Source organism: Erpetoichthys calabaricus, chromosome 10 (genome assembly GCF_900747795.2).
Source record: "Erpetoichthys calabaricus chromosome 10, fErpCal1.3, whole genome shotgun sequence".
Taxonomy (NCBI): domain Eukaryota; kingdom Metazoa; phylum Chordata; class Cladistia; order Polypteriformes; family Polypteridae; genus Erpetoichthys; species Erpetoichthys calabaricus.
In genome coordinates this window covers 116219519-116239382 of record NC_041403.2, presented here as the reverse complement: position 1 = coordinate 116239382, position 19864 = coordinate 116219519, and the positions used below count along the sequence as shown (strand labels likewise).

The 19864-nt window shown below is 38.6% G+C and overlaps 1 protein-coding gene across 1 annotated transcript in view; it reads left to right on the top strand.

Annotated features, from left to right (window-relative positions):
- Window positions 1-19864, top strand: part of plcg1 (phospholipase C, gamma 1) — a 201168-nt gene that overhangs the window by 86943 nt on the left and 94361 nt on the right. Inside the window, exons 2-4 of the mRNA XM_051932817.1 lie at window positions 8130-8282; window positions 14154-14247; window positions 15125-15172. Coding sequence (XP_051788777.1) covers window positions 8130-8282; window positions 14154-14247; window positions 15125-15172 — 295 coding nt within the window. The remainder of the gene's footprint in view (window positions 1-8129; window positions 8283-14153; window positions 14248-15124; window positions 15173-19864) is intronic.

Sequence of the window (19864 nt, the reverse complement as noted above, 5' to 3'; positions counted from 1 at the left end):
AGGGCAAAATAAGACATATAATCAGGTGTCATCTTTTCTATGCCACATGCTTTGCTTCCTCATCAACTTTTTTTTGACGATCTGTTTTCTTATTTTGTTACTCACCTCCTTTTTAATGTTCAACAGGAAGAATCTAAATCTCCCTTCTTTTCAAACTTTCTTAAAGGTGTGCCATTTTACTTATATTTTGAAAATGAAAATGACTAAGGGTGTATAAATATAGCGCATATGTTCATTTGAACCTGAATACATATATGAAGTTTTAGTTCAAAGGTTCTTTGTTTTTATAAATCTTATACAAGAATAATTTTCATAACATAATTATAGTAATAAGTAATACCAAGTGTATTGTCTGCCATAAATACTCGGTATATTTTCACTAGTAATCTACTTCAAGCTGCAAACCTTTGGAAACAACCAATAATGTATAAGTAGGTCATACCAAAAGACTTATGCACATTTTTATATATGTCATGTTGAAAGACTTAAATTAATTTTTATGTTTAAAGTGAATGATCTTTTGTTTCTATATTTTCATTACAAAATTTACATCTGTTGAAGTCTAGCCCAAATCATACTCTTACAAACTGTCCAAAGAGCTGTATCCCCAGTCTAAATTTTTAGTTGGATTTCCTTAGATTATGGTGTTACTGGAAACCTTACATAATTTGTTAGTTGTTTTAGGTAAACTGGTAAAAAGATCTAAGAAAGTAAGTTTGTTTAATTTAAAGGGTACAGCCTATCAGTAAAAGTTTTTGAATTATGGTGTTCGGTGGTTTGAGGCCAGTGTCATCATGTTCATGTTGTAATAATGGGAAGTTTACACACAGGTTTTGAAGGTTATGATATTACAACTATTGATTGAGGGATTGTATTGATGATATGTTTATATTCTATATAGTGTCAATTGATAAATGATATTTCCAGCGTTTCAAAGGTTCTTTTATAACACCATGCCAACACTGGGACATGAATCAAACATGATGCTGTTTTGTATTGACTGCATGCTGTTGTAAAAATGAAATCAATAGCCACAAAAGCCTTATAATGACTAAGATTTTTATTCTATTTTGTAAAGAAATTCCCGACTATAGTAACATACTTTACATTAAGCAAATGGCAAATGTCTCCACATTTGAAGTTAAAATAGGGTCTAAATGAAATTTCCCCATCTGTGCAGACCACTGCAGACGTGACTGATTTTGATTGTTCTTGTGCCTTGCTTTTTTGACACACCTCTTAATGCAGCTGTTTTTTAGTTTTATGCATGCCACCCCATTTCATTTTGTGACTCTCCTCTTTTTTATTTTCTGTTTTTTCTTTTACAATACCACAGGCTATACTACATAAGGTCATTATCAGGTCATGGGCCTGTGAAAAAGTGGTTGACCCTCAGTGGAGCAGCCCCTCTCCATCAAATTAAAATGCAGTCCTTATGCAGAATAATCAAACCGCAGAATTAGCAGAACTTTATATTTGCCTGAAATTCATTTGTGCCATGGGGTGGGATTTCTCTCAGTGAATCTAAAAGGAGAGATTTTACTTCTTTTAGGATTTCAGCATAGGGTTTGCACAGAATACAACATACTACTTTATCTATCTTAATATGGGCATACTAAATTTATTCTGTAACATTTTTTTGTTTTGTGATGAATAAGGTAAAAAATGTAAATACAAATTTCAACTTTATTGGATCAGTGTCACTTGTAAACATGATGACTACTTGAAATACTTTTTAGTTACACAAACTATTTGAAGCTTTTTTTATTTAAAAAAAAAAACGTTTGAAATCAGATTTGTCAGAAAATAAATCTCTTGGATGAAGTTGTGATATTTGCTTTTTTGAGATTTACTGATTTCTTTACATCAGAATGTGGAGGAGATATTAACTGTTCATTCAGTAAGAGAGAGAAAGAGGTTGGAAGCATGTGCTGATAGCATGTTACAGCACCCATCACACAACAAACCACCTGGATTGGGACCCGAGTACAGCGAGTGACACCTCAGCACCACGCTGGAACAGTGTGAGGTTATTTATGGCAGCTGGAGTGCCAATCCTGCCACCAACCCCTAACATTTACTGAAGTCAAATTCATTCAGATTTCAAATACCACAAACTACTAATGCTTTAATTCGTCAAGTCTGTCCTCTATGTTTGTCCCAACTTTAAGGCTAACTTTGTGAGTTCAAACTTGTCAGTTAAAAATTAATCCATTGTTCTAAACAGTCAGTTTAGACGAGGCAGTGAATGGCACAGAATTGTTTTTTGCAATGAAGTACATTACCACCGCTAACTGCATGTCTCTGTGATTAAGATCATCCATTAATGCAGTTCATGTAATAACATTAGAGAGGTCTGCCTCATGCTTCAAAGCATTATAAGCTGAGCCATAGGAATGTCTAACCAATGTCGATGTTTTGAAGCACTGACTAAGTAAAATTAAATTTGGAATGAACATTTTATCACCGTTGTAGCCTAGCCACAGGTACAGAGATAGCTACTTGCTTTGATTTTTACTGGCCACAACTTCAGCTAGCATAGCCTGTGTTGAGTTTTCTCCTATGTCCCAAAGACGTGGGGGTTTGTTTATCTGATCATTCTAAATTGGCTCCATTTGAATAAGTATAAGGGAGTGAGGAATCCACGTTAACCACCGTGTAGAGGTAACAGATGAGATTCCAGTCAGAATATGTCTGCACCAAGGATCTTTTCCAGCCTCAAATAATATATATAATGTTACTTACCCAATGTGCTTTGTAGTGTTACTCTACAAAAACTAAATGCTGAATGTAGAGGAGAAAGTGTGACGTAACGGAAGCCAATAATGACCAATGCTATACAATGGGAAATGATGTGAAAAAACGTCCATGTAAAATTTTTTTTTTTTTTTTAAATCTCAAATTACTCAAGTTGTGTAATACATGTATCTAGCTCTATGCTTAAACTCATGCTTTTTTGATAAAATGCTGTTAAATAGCTACTTCCGGAATAATCTGCGGGCATCATACACACAAAGCTAAAGACTCATGGGAGTTGCTTTTTGAATTAGAGCAGGACTGTTAACCAATGAATGCGGAAGAGAGGCGGGTCTTTAGTTCAAAATGTCATTTAGTTTTGAGTTTATGATTTGTGTGGATTATTCCAAAGTAACTATTCAACAATATTTAAAGAACAAATACACATTCTGAGCATACGAGTGAATAACTAACAAATATGGAACACAATGTTTTTTTTATTTTCACTGCTATAAACTATTTTTCTCTCTCCATTCTACATGTAAATAAGAATGTTTTTCTTGGCCACCACTACAAAGGAAATGGGGAAAGTAACATATTAGAAAAATATATAATTATTTATATAGTATATTTTATATCTGTATATACCTCAATGTGGACCCTCTGCAGGATGCTCGAGCACATCCTTAATCATGCACTCTCCCAGAGAACTAGAAAGGCCATTAATACAGTATCTTTAATGTAATCTCCTTTGATGGTATGCTGTGTTGTGCTGCTATGTCAGTGTGCGGACCTCCGCTCAGTTTCTGGCTGCATTACCTTCTGTGCATCCTTCCCGTTTGTGTGGTTTTTGTGCCCAGAGACCTCCAATTTCCTTTTGTTATTTGCTGACTTTATATTCCCACTCTTTCTGTCTGTCTTCCTCGCTACCTTACCTTCAGTATTTATTGGCCATAAGGCTGCGGTTTGTCAAACAGTAGCAAAATTTTTTAATATACTAACAGACTATCAGTACCTTGTGAGCATGTTTGCCTAAAATGCTGGTCTTGTATTCATGAATGTTAAGAAATTTATAGTTAAATCAGGCAGGGTACAGCTTTGTGGTGGTGTTTTTTTCTTGTAATTTGCCAACATCTGGTTGTCATTTAATTTGGTGATAACAGCAGCCAGTAAATGGCTGTTCTTGGGAATAATAATGATGCAGGATGATAAGCAGACTGTTGGTTCCTCCAGGCCTGTTGCATTTACAAATCTAAACTGAGAAACAACTAAAAATATTTTCTGCTTTACATGCTGCTATGTCCTGCTCATCTAAAATTTAGCTAACATTTCCTGTGTGATTATAGTCGTAACAAGGCGGGGTCAGTTGTGGTGGTAATGATGTTTGAGTGTTTGAAAGGCAATCTGAGAGTGGCTGCAGGTTTTGATCTGGAATATTCTTTAATTGAAGTTAATAAAATCTCTCAACTGCTGGATCAAATTTTAAGGTTGTGGGGTGTAGGCATCTCACTCAGCAGCAGTAATACACATATTGATGAAAATCAACCACAGATATACCAATGGCTAAGGCTGCTATCACTTTTTTTTTTTTGAAAGAAATGTCCTTTGATTTTTGGCAACAGCTCACGGCATACGTAAAGCTGATATGTTCACCAGCAAACTGATAATTGTCGTAGTCTCAAACCTACAGTAGTGTGAAAAACTATTTGCCCCCTTCCTGATTTCTTATTCTTTTGCATGTTTGTCACACAAAATGTTTCTGATCATCAAACACATTTAACCATTAGTCAAATATAACACAAGTAAACACAAAATGCAGTTTGTAAATGGTGGTTTTTATTATTTAGGGAGAAAAAAAAATCCAAACCTACATGGCCCTGTGTGAAAAAGTAATTGCCCCCTGAACCTAATAACTGGTTGGGCCACCCTTAGCAGCAATAACTGCAATCAAGCGTTTGCGATAACTTGCAATGAGTCTTTGACAGTGCTCTGGAGGAATTTTGGCCCACTCATCTTTGCAAAATTGTTGTAATTCCGCTTTATTTGAGGGTTTTCTAGCATGAACCGCCTTTTTAAGGTCATGCCATAGCATCTCAATTGGATTCAGGTCAGGACTTTGACTAGGCCACTCCAAAGTCTTCATTTTGTTTTTCTTCAGCCATTCAGAGGTGGATTTGCTGGTGTGTTTTGGGTCATTGTCCTGTTGCAGCACCCAAGATTGCTTCAGCTTGAGTTCACGAACAGATGGCCGGACATTCTCCTTCAGGATTTTTTGGTAGACAGTAGAATTCATGGTTCCATCTATCACAGCAAGCCTTCCAGGTCCTGAAGCAGCAAAACAACCCCAGACCATCACACTACCACCACCATATTTTACTGTTGGTATGATGTTCTTTTTCTGAAATGCTGTGTTCCTTTTACGCCAGATGTAACGGGACATTTGCCTTCCAAAAAGTTCAACTTTTGTCTCATCAGTCCACAAGGTATTTTCCCAAAAGTCTTGGCAATCATTGAGATGTTTCTTAGCAAAATTGAGACGAGCCCTAATGTTCTTTTTGCTTAACAGTGGTTTGCGTCTTGGAAATCTGCCATGCAGGCCGTTTTAGCCCAGTCTCTTTCTTATGGTGGAGTCGTGAACACTGACCTTAATTGAGGCAAGTGAGGCCTGCAGTTCTTTAGACATTGTCCTGGGGTCTTTTGTGACCTCTCGGATGAGTCGTCTCTGCGCTCTTGGGGTAATTTTGGTCGGCCGGCCACTCCTGGGAAGGTTCACCACTGTTCCATGTTTTTGCCATTTGTGGATAATGGCTCTCACTGTGGTTCGCTGGAGTCCCAAAGCTTTAGAAATGGCTTTATAACCTTTACCAGACTGATAGATCTCAATTACTTCTGTTCTCATTTGTTCCTGAATTTCTTTGGATCTTGGCATGATGTCTAGCTTTTGAGGTGCTTTTGGTCTATTTCTCTGTGTCAGGCAGCTCCTATTTAAGTGATTTCTTGATTGAAACAGGTGTGGCAGTAATCAGGCCTGGGGGTGGCTACAGAAATTGAACTCAGGTGTGATACACCACAGTTAGGTTATTTTTTAACAAGGGGGCAATTACTTTTTCACACAGGGCCATGTAGGTTTGGATTTTTTTTCTCCCTAAATAATAAAAACCATCATTTAAAAACTGCATTTTGTGTTTACTTGTGTTATATTTGACTAATGGTTAAATGTGTTTGATGATCAGAAACATTTTGTGTGACAAACATGCAAAAGAATAAGAAATCAGGAAGGGGGCAAATAGTTTTTCACACCACTGTACTTCAATTCAGAGGAGCAGGGAGCAATAGCTTATCCTGGCAGTGCTGAACACAATGCAGGAAGAGGGCCTGGATAGGTTATTGTCCTCCAACGTAGGGTCTACTGAAGCACACACCCGCACTGTCACTGTTACCAGTTATCCAAACCTGCAAGACTTTGAGAATGTGGGAGGAAAATTGGAGTACCAAGTAGAAAATTTACAGATACACAAAGAGAATCTTGTGGTATAGTGGGTCCACTGCTCACATCAAGAGGCCACTTTTAAAATAAATAATCGCCGCACTCGCGGCTTAGGGAGGGGGCGTGGTTGTGTGGCTGAAGCGGTTCCTGGAGAGCTAGTGATGTGGGCATTTCTCGCCTAAGTGCACAGGTGAGAAACCGTCTGCATCCATAATTGTTCCCGGGGGCTGCTGATTTGCCACAGCTGCCACGACCCCCATCATAAATAGAAGCGCGAGGCGGCTAGCAGAAGTAAAGTAAAAGAGAAAAAGAAACAGAGGTTGCGGGAGTGAGGAAGAAGGCAGGAAGCTGAAGGAGAAAGCCAGTGCGAGAGAGAGAAAGTGAGAGTGAGCAAGCGCTTGCAGGCAGCTGGATTGAAGAGCCCCTCACGAGCAGTGTATGGCCGACACTAGAGGAGGGGCAGTTGGAAGTGGTCACTCCAGCTAAATGATTTCTAGGAGCTGGAGTGACCGGTAGTGTGGATGACTCCCTGCGGAAGGCAATGGGAGTTGTGGAGTCTTGGGAAGGTGTGCCTCAGCGTGAGTGACCTGGCCGTTGAGGAACCCAAGTCTCGGTCCGGTAAGGTAGCCGTACGAAGCCAGGGAACGGAAGGCAACCGGACAGTAGTAAGGTCAGCTGCAGGAAGGGCGACTTCCCTTGTTGAGAAGCAGGGGAGCCGCCAGATAAAAGAAGACACTGGGCTTTGAATTTTAAAGGGTCTGCTTCCAGCATTGTTTTAACCTCGTTTTAAAGGATTGTTTTTTTTCTATGGTGTTTTTTTTTTTTTAACCTCCACAATTACACTTCTGTTTTTATGGATTATTTGTTTAATGACTTTCTGTGGCACTGCACTTTATTTATTTGGATATTGTTTTTTATTTATAATAAAAGCACTTTGCACTATTACATCATCCCCTTGCTCCATTGTGCCTCACTGCCGAGCTCATCGGTGACATTACCGACGGTGTCTAGTTCAAGGGCTCCCAAATGGTAGATGGGAGCATGGAGAGAACCTGCATCGTCACAAACTGGCAAAGTCCACACAGACAATCAGTGTGCACTAATATACCACCAAAACTGATAATGTGTTATGTATTTTTAACTAAATATCTGTAATTTGATAAATTAACATTCACATTTACAGCCTTATGTTGACTGCTCAACTGTCTCAAAGTTGAAAAAAAATTATAATCTTACAGAAAAACGAGTAGTGTATGGATTAAAAGAATCAAAAATACCTTTGCTTTACTCGCCTGGAGCAATTTTTAGCAAGTTTGGATAAGTATGAGTGGAAATCTCTACATGCAAAGTGTTATTTAGTTAAATTAGCAGAAATAACTTTAAAAAAGACTGGATAATAACTTTACCCACTCAATTTTGTAAACTACTATAAACATCAGAAATTAAGTTGTGACATTAAAAAAAAATGGCTGAAATATCAACATGCTTTTTAAACTATGGAACTTTGTTCTTCCTCGACACACAGATCCAAGAGTCTGAAATCACTCTTTGTTTTTAAATGTAAAGGAAGGGATCCCTCCACCCCCCCAACGTTTTCAAAATGTATTTCAAGCTTTGTAGTAAACTAGATGTCTGTAAAAATAGTTTTTATTTAAAATATTCATAGAATTGCCAGCAAATGCAGTTTTATCAAGATTTAGTCTGCTCTAATAAAACAAGATTATTACTAAAACCATTTTTAAATACCACTTTCAACAACTTTTTTTATGTCTGCTTTTCATGGCATAAGATTTTCTGATATGGAAAAAGGCAACATTGAGATATAACAGTCCCTTAATGTTTTTTTTTTTTTTTTGGTAACTCTTCACCTTTCCATTAATATCTTTTAATTTTTTTCTATTTCTAGTTGACATTCGTGAGATCAAAGAGATCCGACCAGGCCGCAACTCCCGGGATTTTGAGCGGTACATTGAGGATGTGTCAGTTCGGCCTGAGGTGTCCCACTGCTTTGTTGTCCTGTATGGTACAGAGTTCCGCTTGAAATCCCTCAGCCTTGCAGGTAAGCAGAGCTTCCCTTAAGGAAGAAATGTATATGTTTTTGTTGACTAAACTTTATTTCTTTATACTGCCCGCTTTGGTGTAATTCAGTGTGTCCTTTTATAAACTGTCCATAAACTGTTTGGAAGTGCATGGAAACAGAAAAGTGGAGAAATTACATATTGTAAGTGAACTAAGCACAAAAATATGACCAAGGAATTAGATATTAAAAAGACTTAGAAAGCGGAATACAAAGTAGAACCTAACTAGAGGAACAGTGAGGAGGTGGGGGCACTTCATTTTTAGATATTGGCATCTAATAATGGTTTTGTCATTTTAATTCCTATTTATTTCTGTAAGCAAATTCAGAACAGAACTAAGAAATATTCTGGTGTCATGTAGCTCTGTAAGTTTGTGGTTTGTGATATTGTTTATTGTTATTTTCTTTAATGTAATTAAATGTTAAACAAGTTTAACTGTTAATCAAGTTGAGCGTAATACCACATTTTATCTGGTCATCCATTCCTATTCACACAAGAGAAAGTTGCTTTAACACTGGTAAATATTCTAAGGTCTGGCTGACCATGTACAGTAGTTACGGGATTTATGATCATTTTTGCATTTATTTATGGGTTGATGTAGTTTAAAGAGCGTTTTAAAAGCAGAGCAATTCTCCAGGAGAAAATCTTCTTCTATATCTCTCTATTATAAAAAAAAAAATCGTAGGAGAGAATGACTAGGAAGACGAGACGTGATCTTCACATGAAGATCACGGAAGACACTTAAAAGACCCGCGAGACGAAAGAGTTTGGCCACGGAGTGTCTCACGGGGACCTTAAACATGAGACTTTGTGCCGAGAGATTGACTCAGGACCGTCTCACGGGGGTGTAGAACATGAGATTCTTGCAAGACACGCCTTACTTACAACCAATATCAAATAAGACCATGGGCAGCAAAACACTCAGTCGTGTCAAGGCTTTGAGCACACACATATCCAGGGCTCTCAGCACATATAAAGCGTATAAGGACAATAGTTTATAGATAAAACATCGACGACTAAGCAAAGAAGAAAGAGCAGTGTGGAGAAGAGACTCAAAAGAGTTGGAGAGAAAAAAATGCAAAAAAAGAAAAAGAATAATCGAGGTGCAAATTCAGAAAATAAGGAAAGTAATAATCAGCCCGAAACAAGTGAAATTGGAAAAAAAAAGCACATCCAATCAGGCTCAGAATTAAAAGACAAAGTAGAACTTCATAAAGATGTTCAAAAACGTTGCCGCTTTACACATGCAGAGCAGGTTAGAGATTATGAAAGCAGTGGAATTCGAAAGGGTAAAAAAAAAACGATGGTGCGATACACATGCAGAGAGAGGTAAAGAATATGAAAGCAGGAAAATTCGAAAGTATTGTAGTGTCCCAGGCAGGTTGAAGCCTTTTTTTTATGAGTGACTGTTAGGTTCGATTGAGGGAGGGTGGACTACAGCACGGAAGACTGACAGCGGGGTATTGATTGATGTGGTAAGGGGGGTCGGGGTCCCGGGACGGGAGGAGGTGTTGGAGAGGGTGCTAGAAAGTTGTGTTCGGGGTTACGAAGTCGGTGTTCTTTTTCTTGATTGTTCAAGTAAAACTTTTGTGAGACTTCATCTGTCTGTCTTTTTTTTTTTTTTGTTTTTTTTTACTTCTCTTTTCGAGCCGGACGTGGAGGTCGCTACAGTATCAAAAAAAAAAAATATAGTAAAGATCGCATTAGCACAAACAAAAGGAAATTATTACTCGGAAAAAGGGAAAATAATCATCATGGACCAGATGTAATTGGAAAAATAGCAGGACAAAGCGAGGTCAGAAATAAAAGACAAGAGTATAAAACAAAGTAAAATGTCATAAAGAGATTAAAAAACAAGGGGGCCAAACACATGCAGAGCAGGTTAGAGATAATGAAAACAGTGGAATTCAAAAGACATGCAGAGCAAGATACAGAATATGAAAGCAAAAAAAAATGAAAGTGTCAAAACAAAGAAAGTAAACATTGCATTAGCGCAAACAAAGAGAAATTATTACTCGGAGAAATAATGAAAAGGTGAATAGAGATCGAATATATGGACATAGGTGATATGTCTGAAGTATGTAAATATTGTAAGGCTTTGAAGTTTAAGTCAAGAGAATTTCAAAAACGTGGTTTACCTCGCATGCATTTATTGGTTACTTTGCAAAAAAAATTAACTGCTGATGATGTAGATTGGTTTGGCTGTGCTGAAATTCCAAACATAGAAACCTATCCTGAATTATGGTACAAAGTCATTAAACACATGTCTCATGGACCTCATTGAAAAGATTCAGCATGTTGGGACTCTAAAGATTCCAAATATTGTTTTTAAAGAAGTTCTGAAATAAAAGTGAAACTAATGAAATAGCAACAATTCAAAGAAGAAAAAAATGTTAAAATTGTGTATCTGGAAAACCAGACACAGGGGTTGGCGAGCGAAGCCCCCTAGTATTTTACTAAAAAAAAAAAACTAGCCCTTTCGACTCTGCTTATACTCGATGATCTGATATACGGTACCTGGTTGAGATGGATTGACGGTTCAAGCTTGTTCAAATCTAAAGAAACTAATATTATTCCAGTGACTGACAGTGTATAAAATGCAAGTTGTTTTTATTTTATATGGTGCAACAGATTTCGAAGGGCCATCTACTGTACCATGAATGACATTGTAAACAGCAGTAATCTATAAGTTAAACACAGATCTGCTGTAGACTTTGATCTCTAGGGTGTTAGTGGGATTCGGCCACTGAGTATTTGTTCCTGTCATAGTAGTAGTGATTTGAAATATATGTTCTTGGTACTTCTTGAGCTGTAGACTCCATGCAAATGCTGTGTGACTGGAATTTGTGGAAATTGTATTTGATATAAAGAGAGTTTTGGCCATTTTCAGTTTTTTTTTTAATTTTTTACCATTATTGTCTCCACTGCTTTGTGCAGAATAGTCTTTTAACACCCACATTCAAGTGTAAATCTACCCATAAAAACCTTAGGCTGTGAAGAAGGACAAAGTGTCTGTCAGAGTGCAGCGGCTGTTTCGCATGTGTAAATTAACATACATAGGAAAAAAAAAGGATCAAATGGGCAATAAAAATAACAAAGATTTTAGTAAAGCATACACCATCCAGTAGCGCTGCTGCCTCGCAGTTGGGAGACCTGGGGACCTGGGTTCGCTTCCCGGGTCCTCCCTGCGTGGAGTTTGCATGTTCTCCCCGTGTCTGCGTGGGTTTCCTCCGGGTGCTCCGGTTTCCTCCCACAGTCCAAAGACATGCAGGTTAGGTGGATTGGCGATTCTAAATTGGCCCTAGTGTGTGCTTGGTGTGTGGGTGTGTTTGTGTGTGTCCTGCGGTGGGTTGGCACCCTGCCCGGGATTGGTTCCCTGCCTTGTGCCCTGTGTTGGCTGGGATTGGCTCCAGCAGACCCCCGTGACCCTGTGTTCGGATTCAGCGGGTTGGATAATGGATGGATGGATGGATACACCATCCAGCCGATCCAGTGTTTGCAGGTGACATTTATCAGTATAGTAGAAAGGTCGATTAGGACAGCATTGTAAGAGGCAAAGGCAGGTCTTCTTTCTTTTGTTTATGTTCTTGGAAGTTTAAAACATTTTGGAATGGGCAGGAAATGAACTGCAACAGATTTGCAAAAGGATAAAGGTCCAAGTCTATAAGGTGCTTTCCTGTTTTGCTGTATATTTGCGAGATATAGACGTTATGCAGTCACCTGAGACGAATCATTCAGTACCGAGTTTGTTTGGAGGATCCTTGATTATTGCTGGTTTTACTTTGTGTCGAATGAGCAGTTGTTCATTGGAGTCCAGAAGGAGGCACATTACCTGCATTGTGAAGGAACGTTAGTTATAACACTATGGCCATGTGGTGCAATTCAGCCAAGGTGATCCAGCTCGCATGATCCTCATTGTTGATGATCTGAATGGATGGACCAGGCCAAGGGAATGCCCACATAATACCTGGCTGCAGCAGATAGATAGTTATTTCTAGAGGCTGGGACTGGACCACATGTCTGCCTGGGGGGTTGCCAGCTGGGATCTTGAGCTGTTTTGTCGTGTGATGGGTGCGTCAATGTGCTGTACCAGAGCATAATCCCCAATCTGAAGGAAATGAACAACTAAACTGATCACATTGTTTGGTCTTTTAGTTTCATTCTGGTGATAACAACAAAGAAGATCTTTTCTGTATCCAAGACGGAGAGTAGAAATATTACCTCAAAAACAGAGATGAAAAAACTATGGTCAAGTTTGACTCCAGGGCTAGGAACCGTAGCCTGTAATCTTAAGATTATATTTTAAGATGTGTGTATCGAGAACGTATCTGTCATTTTTCCTTTATTGAGATAGACACTTCAGTAACATGCACTAAATTTTACTGCTCTGTGAAAGCACCTTTGCCAATAGATGCCACATAATCTACATTGGAATGCAGATTAAAAAAGGGTTTAAATTAGTATCACTACAGCATAACTCTGATTGCCCATTCTTCGTTACATTTTCAAGCCTTCTAAATCCAGTTTTATTACTAAAGACCGTAACCTGCCCTGGACAAACAAGTTGTATGTCACAGATCACACTTCATCTACCACCCTTACTTGCTCACAGGGTGTCATATTAGAGTCTTCTACTAATCTAATGCTCATGACAAGATGTGTAAGAGAAAACAGAGTAGTCTTGTAGAACTGGGTTTATAATACAAAATACAATCATTTTACACTGTCAAAATCCAGAATATAGGTAATCTATGGGTAAATGTACAGGTAGTACTACAGTATCCAAATGCAAAGAGAATGCTTTAGGCTTGATGGGTATTTATACATTTGGCAATGTCCTGTCAAGAGAGAGCTTTGAACTAGAGGCCTCTGTTGGAGTGTGTCCTTTTGTTTTTAATTTTTTAAAATTTCTACTCATCCGTGCTTTCTACAGGTACTCTTGCTCACTTAAAAAGAAAGTAAACTTCACTTCCATTTCCAGCAATAAATTTTATGTCCTCCACACAAAGTGTTTAGTTGAGTTCTGCTGAAATGCAGTGCTCTTAGGTAACAATCCAGTGCTGCCTAATTTCAGAAAAGCCTTTACTAAAGACCAATGTCTTAATTAATACATCCACAATTTTTAGGACATACATTCCTTTTTTTGTTTGTTGTGAATGAAAATTTAGTTCATCCTTTCATAGTGATGCATGACCAGTGATGGCACAGGTGAGAAGTGACTAATAGTTGTTTTGCAGTAAGCTTTAAGTATAGAGCATGTGGTTTGCTTTCTTATTACTAGCAATGGAAGATATTTCATCATATACCTGATTTTAATACTGTTATTTTAATGGGCGTAAAATTGACAGTTTAAGAGCCTTTCCAGCATAGGAGATCCCCTTTTTTAACTGCCCTCATCAACACACACTTTCAGGTCTGTCTAGGCATAGCTGCCAGGAGTGGGTCCAGCTGTCTGCATGTCCTGTTGGCACATACTGTCAAAAGCATTGAGCTGCCTCTTAAAAACATTTATTCAGATTTATTTAGCAACTGAGAAAAAAATACTTATTTTTAACACGTCTCATTCCTTGGCCAGCTACCCTCTGCTGCCTTTAGCATTTAAAATTTTATTCTCTGTTATATTGAATTAAATATGACCCCGTGGCCTCCATAATGAAGCTCCATAATAGCTCAGCTCTAAGCCGTTTTTTTGTGACTTTGCACATCAGAAATCAATCCTTCAATATCCTTCAAAGCTATTTTGATATTTGGTGCTAATTTTCATGTTTGAATTCCAATACAAATGTTGATAGTAGAAGTATTACTTTTAACTAAGAGTATGCTTTTCTTTTTTGTGCGTTCTTCTTTTCCAGCTACTTCAGATGAGGAAATGATGATGTGGGTAAAAGGCCTGAACTGGCTAGCAGGTGACACTCTGAAAGCCTCCACTCCTTTACAGATTGAAAGGTGAGGCATCTACTGTGTATGAGAATGTTAAATTGTATTGATCACTCATTGGTAAAAAGTTTAACTTCCACAGACAACTTTGTGAAGGCACACTAGTTCTGATCTGTAGATTTAGAGTGTGGGATTTAGACCAGCTTTGTGACAAAGGTCCTGAAAGAATCCATTGGTTTATAGATCAGAGTCCAAAGGGTACATTTGTGGAAGACATGGATATTGGTTCAAACTGGTGTCAAGATTAAGTAAGTGTTAGGAAGGATCTTGGAGTATAGAGGAAAGAGCTGTAACTGTCATTATTAGGAGATAACGACTTATATAAGGTGAGTAGTGGTTAGATGGGGGAAGTAAAGATTGCTTGCTGGCAGAGTTGTTTCTTGGCATAAGCGAGCTAAGAAACCACTCGAGGCTGGGGTGGGGCCCTAAACCACACATAGAACAAGTGTAAAGTTGGATGGGGATCAAAATTAGATGTACTGCTTAGGGCCTCTATAAGGTAGAAATTACCTTGCTTGCTACTTTGTCTTTTGCAGTGGTCTTTTCTGGTTCAGTGCATGCTCTAAAGACTTTGGCCTCTGTCATGGTAGGATTTACAAAAGCCTACTTTTTTGCTTAGTTAAAGTATGTTCTGTTAAGAACGTGCTTCCTGGTTGCATACTTCCAATTTTTAATATGTGAAGTAGCTTACACTCTTTGTCTGGTGGTGTAAAAAATATGTGTAGCTGAGTTGCCAGATCTGTACGTCAGTGGTCTGAACTAAGCAAACACAGTAGAGTTTAAAAACTGTGGAAGAAGAAACCATGTTTATTCTGTTGGTACTGTTTTGTAACAATAGTATGCTTATAAATATTACTTTTCATTTTCATATGTTCTCCCCATCCAGGTGGTTAAGAAAACAGTTCTATGCAGTTGATCGGAGCAGAGAAGAGAGGTGAGCCAGTTTCTAAGAAATTTAAAAGACTGTCATGCCTAGCACTCTAGATACCTGACAAGACAGGGCCAAGTGGTTATAAGCACAGATCATTGAAATTCAGGAACATTGTATAACCACAGCTACTAAGCACTCTTATGCTTGGCTTCCTCTGCAAAATTCTTAACAGGGCCGTGGAGGTTGAATATGAATGGTCAGAGACGGACACAGTTGACCAACTTTGTACTTCATTTTTTTTGTTTTGCTTTGTTTGGCAGATTTCCAAAAGACTGTGGGGGGTGGGGGGGTTAAGGGTTGATGATGGGTAGGATGTGGTGTTAGGTTTCATTAATCATTTAATGCTCAGTCATGTGGTTTTTTTTTTTTTTTTTTTTTTTGCTTTGAGGCCCACATTAGGTCTGTGCATTTCCTTGTGCTTATACAGCCTACCTGGACATTAAAGAACTTGAGTCCAGATTTGTTTGTGATTGTAGTGATGTCAATTTTCTGGTAGTATCCAAATTAATACAAAAGGTATTGCTCATAGACACCTCTTCTTATTTCTGGGTTCCTCATGTATTATCCCCCCAGTTGATCCAGCGAAGGCTAATATGTCCTTCACTTGTGTTTCCACTTGAGAGGCATCTTGACGTTCTGTCTTCTGCTTCAGTTGGTTTGCAGATAGCTCATGTCTTTCACTCCCCTCCAGTGTCGGTACACTAAAACAGCTCTTTGTGTTAAAATTGTGAAAACACCTCAAATGACATGCAGCTTGCTTTCCACCACTGTTCTGAAAGTCTCTCTAACTCTAACAAGATGACTTGTTTTGTAGTCTCTGAATCCAATATAGTTTCAGGTGTAAGGCTGGTACTTAAAAAGTGCCTGGGAAATCTGTGCTATCTTTCCAGATCTGTTAGCAACTACTAGTGTCTGGCAGAACCTAAGACTTCAAAAGCTGATTTTACTGAAGATGTTGTTTGCTCTTACAAAAGCAAGAATCTGTGTACAAGGTTACACCTGCTTGCTTTCCTGAATTTCTAAGGGAACATCTTCAATAATGGCTTTCAGGACTTCGTGCCAGTTATACTAACCCTTTCATAATCTTGGCACCACTACATAAAGTGTGCCCCAGGATTTCTTGTTCAGACATAAAACAACCTGGACATTCTGCCTTGCCACATACATACTAGAAAATGAACTCAGGACCTGATCATACACTGATTGAATCAATAACTAAATGTGGTAAAATTCTGCTGTCCAGAATTCTGTCAATTGCCTGGCCAAATCATTTTCAGACTCCCTGCTCACTCATCCCCTCCACTCCTCTAAACATCTTCTAATCTATCTATCTATCTATCTATCTATCTATCTATCTATCTATCTATCTATCTATCTATCTATCTATCTATCTATCTATCTATCTATCTATCTATCTATCTATCTATCTATCTATCTATCTATCTATCACAGTATATAGTACCCATCTATCTATCTATCTATCTATCTATCTATCTATCTATCTATCTATCTATCTATCTATCTATCTATCTATCTATCTATCTATCTATCTATCTATCTATCTATCTATCTATCTATCTATCTATCTATCTATCTATCTATCTATCTATCTATCTATCTATCTATCTATCTATCTATCTATCTATCTATCTATCTATCTATCTATCTATCTAATCCTCTCCAACTGCTCTCATTTTCTTGTGAACTACTTGGTGTCCAATCTTTCACACCAAAGGAGCTGATGTCAGATAGCATGATTCCTGACCAGCCTGTTTTGGTAAAAGTGAGACTTATGCTGAACTATGTCCATTCCCTGCTTCTACCCCAGCTTTGGACACTTAAATCATCAAGTTGAATTTAGTCTTTCCTACCCTATTGGAAAACATTGATGTACATTCCTTAAGAATCCCTGCCTTGACTGTTTGATAGCTTGATGTAGGTGATCTTGAAGTGAAACATATGTTAAATTGGTTGAAATACAGTGCATCAGGAAAGTATTCACAGCGCATCACTTTTTCCACATTTTGTTATGTTACAGCCTTATTCCAAAATCGATTAAATTCGTTTTTTTCCTCAGAATTCAACACACAACACCCCATAATGACAACGTGAATAAAGTTTACTTGAGGTTTTTGCAAATTTAATTAAAAAATAAAAAAACTGAGAAAGCACATGTACATAAGTATTCACAGCCTTTGCCATGAAGCTCAAAAATTGAGCTCAGGTGCATCCTGTTTCCCCTGATCATCCTTGAGATGTTTCTGCATCTTAATTGGAGTCCACCTGTGGTAAATTCAGTTGATTGGACATGATTTGGAAAGGCACACACCTGTCTATATAAGGTCCCACAGTTGACAGTTCATGTCAGAGCACAAACCAAGCATGAAGTGAAAGGAATTGTCTGTAGACCCCCGAGACAGGATTGTCTCGAGGCACAAATCTGGGGAAGGTTACAGAAAAATTTCTGCTGTTTTGAAGGTCCCAATGAGCACAGTGGCCTCCATCATCCGTAAGTGGAAGAAGTTCGAAACCACCAGGACTCTTCCTAGAGCTGGCCGGCCATCTAAACTGAGCGATCGGGGGGAGAAGGGCCTTAGTCAGGGAGGTGACCAAGAACCCGATGGTCAGAGCTCCAGAGGTCCTCTGTGGAGAGAGGAGAACCTTCCAGAAGGACAACCATCTCTGCAGCAATCCACCAATCAGGACTGTATGGTAGAGTGGCCAGACGGAAGCCACTCCTTAGTAAAAGGCACATGGCAGCCCGCCTGGAGTTTGCCAAAAGGCACCTGAAGGACTCTCAGACCATGAGAAAGAAAATTCTCTGGTCTGATGAGACAAAGATTGAGCTCTTTGGTGTGAATGCCAGGCGTCACGTTTAGAGGAAATCAGGCACCGCTCATCACCAGGCCAATACCATCCCTCCCTACAGTGAAGCATGGTGGTGGCAGCATCATGCTGTGGGGATGTTTTTCAGCGGCAGGAACTGGGAGACTAGTCAGGATAAAGGGAAAGATGACTGCAGCAATGTACAGAGACATCCTGGATGAAAACCTGCTCCAGAGCGCTCTTGACCTCAGATTGGGGCGACGGTTCATCTTTCAGCAGGACAACGACCCTAAGCACACAGCCAAGATATCAAAGGAGTGGGTTCAGGACAACTCTGTGAATGTCCTTGAGCGGCCCAGCCAGAGCCCAGACTTGAATCCGATTGAACATCTCTGGAGAGATCTTAAAATGACTGTGCACCGTCGCTTCCCATCTAACCTGATGGAGCTTAAGAGGTGCTGCAAAGAGGAATGGGCGAAACTGGCCAAGGATAGGTGTGCCAAGTTTGTGGCATCATATTCAAAAAGACTTGAGGCTGTAATTGCTGCCAAAGGTGCATCGACAAAGTATTGAGCAAAGGCTGTGAATACTTATGTATATGTGATTTCTCAGTTTTTTTATTTTTAATAAATTTGAAAAAACCTCAAGTAAACTTTTTGCGTTGTCATTATGCGGTGTTGTGTGTAGAATTCTGAGGAAAAAAATGAATTTAATCCATTTTGGAATAAGGCTGTAACATAACAAAATGTGGAAAAAGTGATGCGCTGTGAATACTTTCCGGATGCACCATATAGTCTGCAGTAGGGTCTCTGACACTTCCTGGGACATGTATGGTTAGCGTGATCTGTACCTGCTTGTGTGGTATTGAGCCACATGCATTAGTGAGATCCTACCATGGCATACCAAGTTACCCTTATGGTCTTTGGCTTCTGACCAGCTGAGATATACCAACAGTGTGCTACCGACATCTGGACATTTCTGGGATGCCTACCTACTTTAGAACTGCATTGTTAGTGAAGCTTTTCTTTTTAAGGAAACCCTCCAGCAAGTGAAATACAATGTTTAGAAAGATATTTCCATCCTCATTTAACAGTGAAACTTATTTATCTGATTGCAGTTTTCATCAGCAAATTTCGTCAGCAAGTGAAGATCAAAAGATGCTCAGTAACTACATTCTGATTTCCATAATGTCTTACTCCTTTTTGCCCACCCACCCCATTAATTAATTGAGGGAACTTTTAACACATCAAATAGTGCTGACCTTTCCAAAGCTCATTACTGTCTTGAACTGTTTAGCCTAGACTGGCAAAAGCATCTGGAAATAGAAGTTCAGAAACAAAAGTGAAAAAAAAGGCACTGTTTCTTATCTTGCCAAGAACAAGGAGGATAGACCTCACAAGCTGGCTGTACCATGTCCTGTGTAGTGGCTGTCTAATGCAGAGATTTCAAAACCTTTTGAAACTAATTCTTTTCAGCATTTTATGCACCTTTTGAAAGGAATTTTGTCAGATTTAGAGTGCAAAATCTGACATTGGTTTCAGCCATCATTTACTCTTTATTTACAATATTAAAAATGCCACCCAGCAAATTATGATTGTCAGAATGTGTAGTCTGACACAACTTTTATATAAAAGACATTTAAGACATTTAATAGCAATGTCCTCACATTTTAAAAGAACCTATCAGAATTGGTGCCCTTAATCTAAATTATAAAGAAGAGATTAAGTCTGTAGTAAAATTATTTCTTTTAACTGCTAATTAAAGACTCCGACTCTGTCTCAAAATATAGCCTGTCGCAAATTTGGCATGTTTTTTGGAAATGCCCTGGACATTTTTATTTTTAAAGAAAGATAATCTTCATCCTAACTG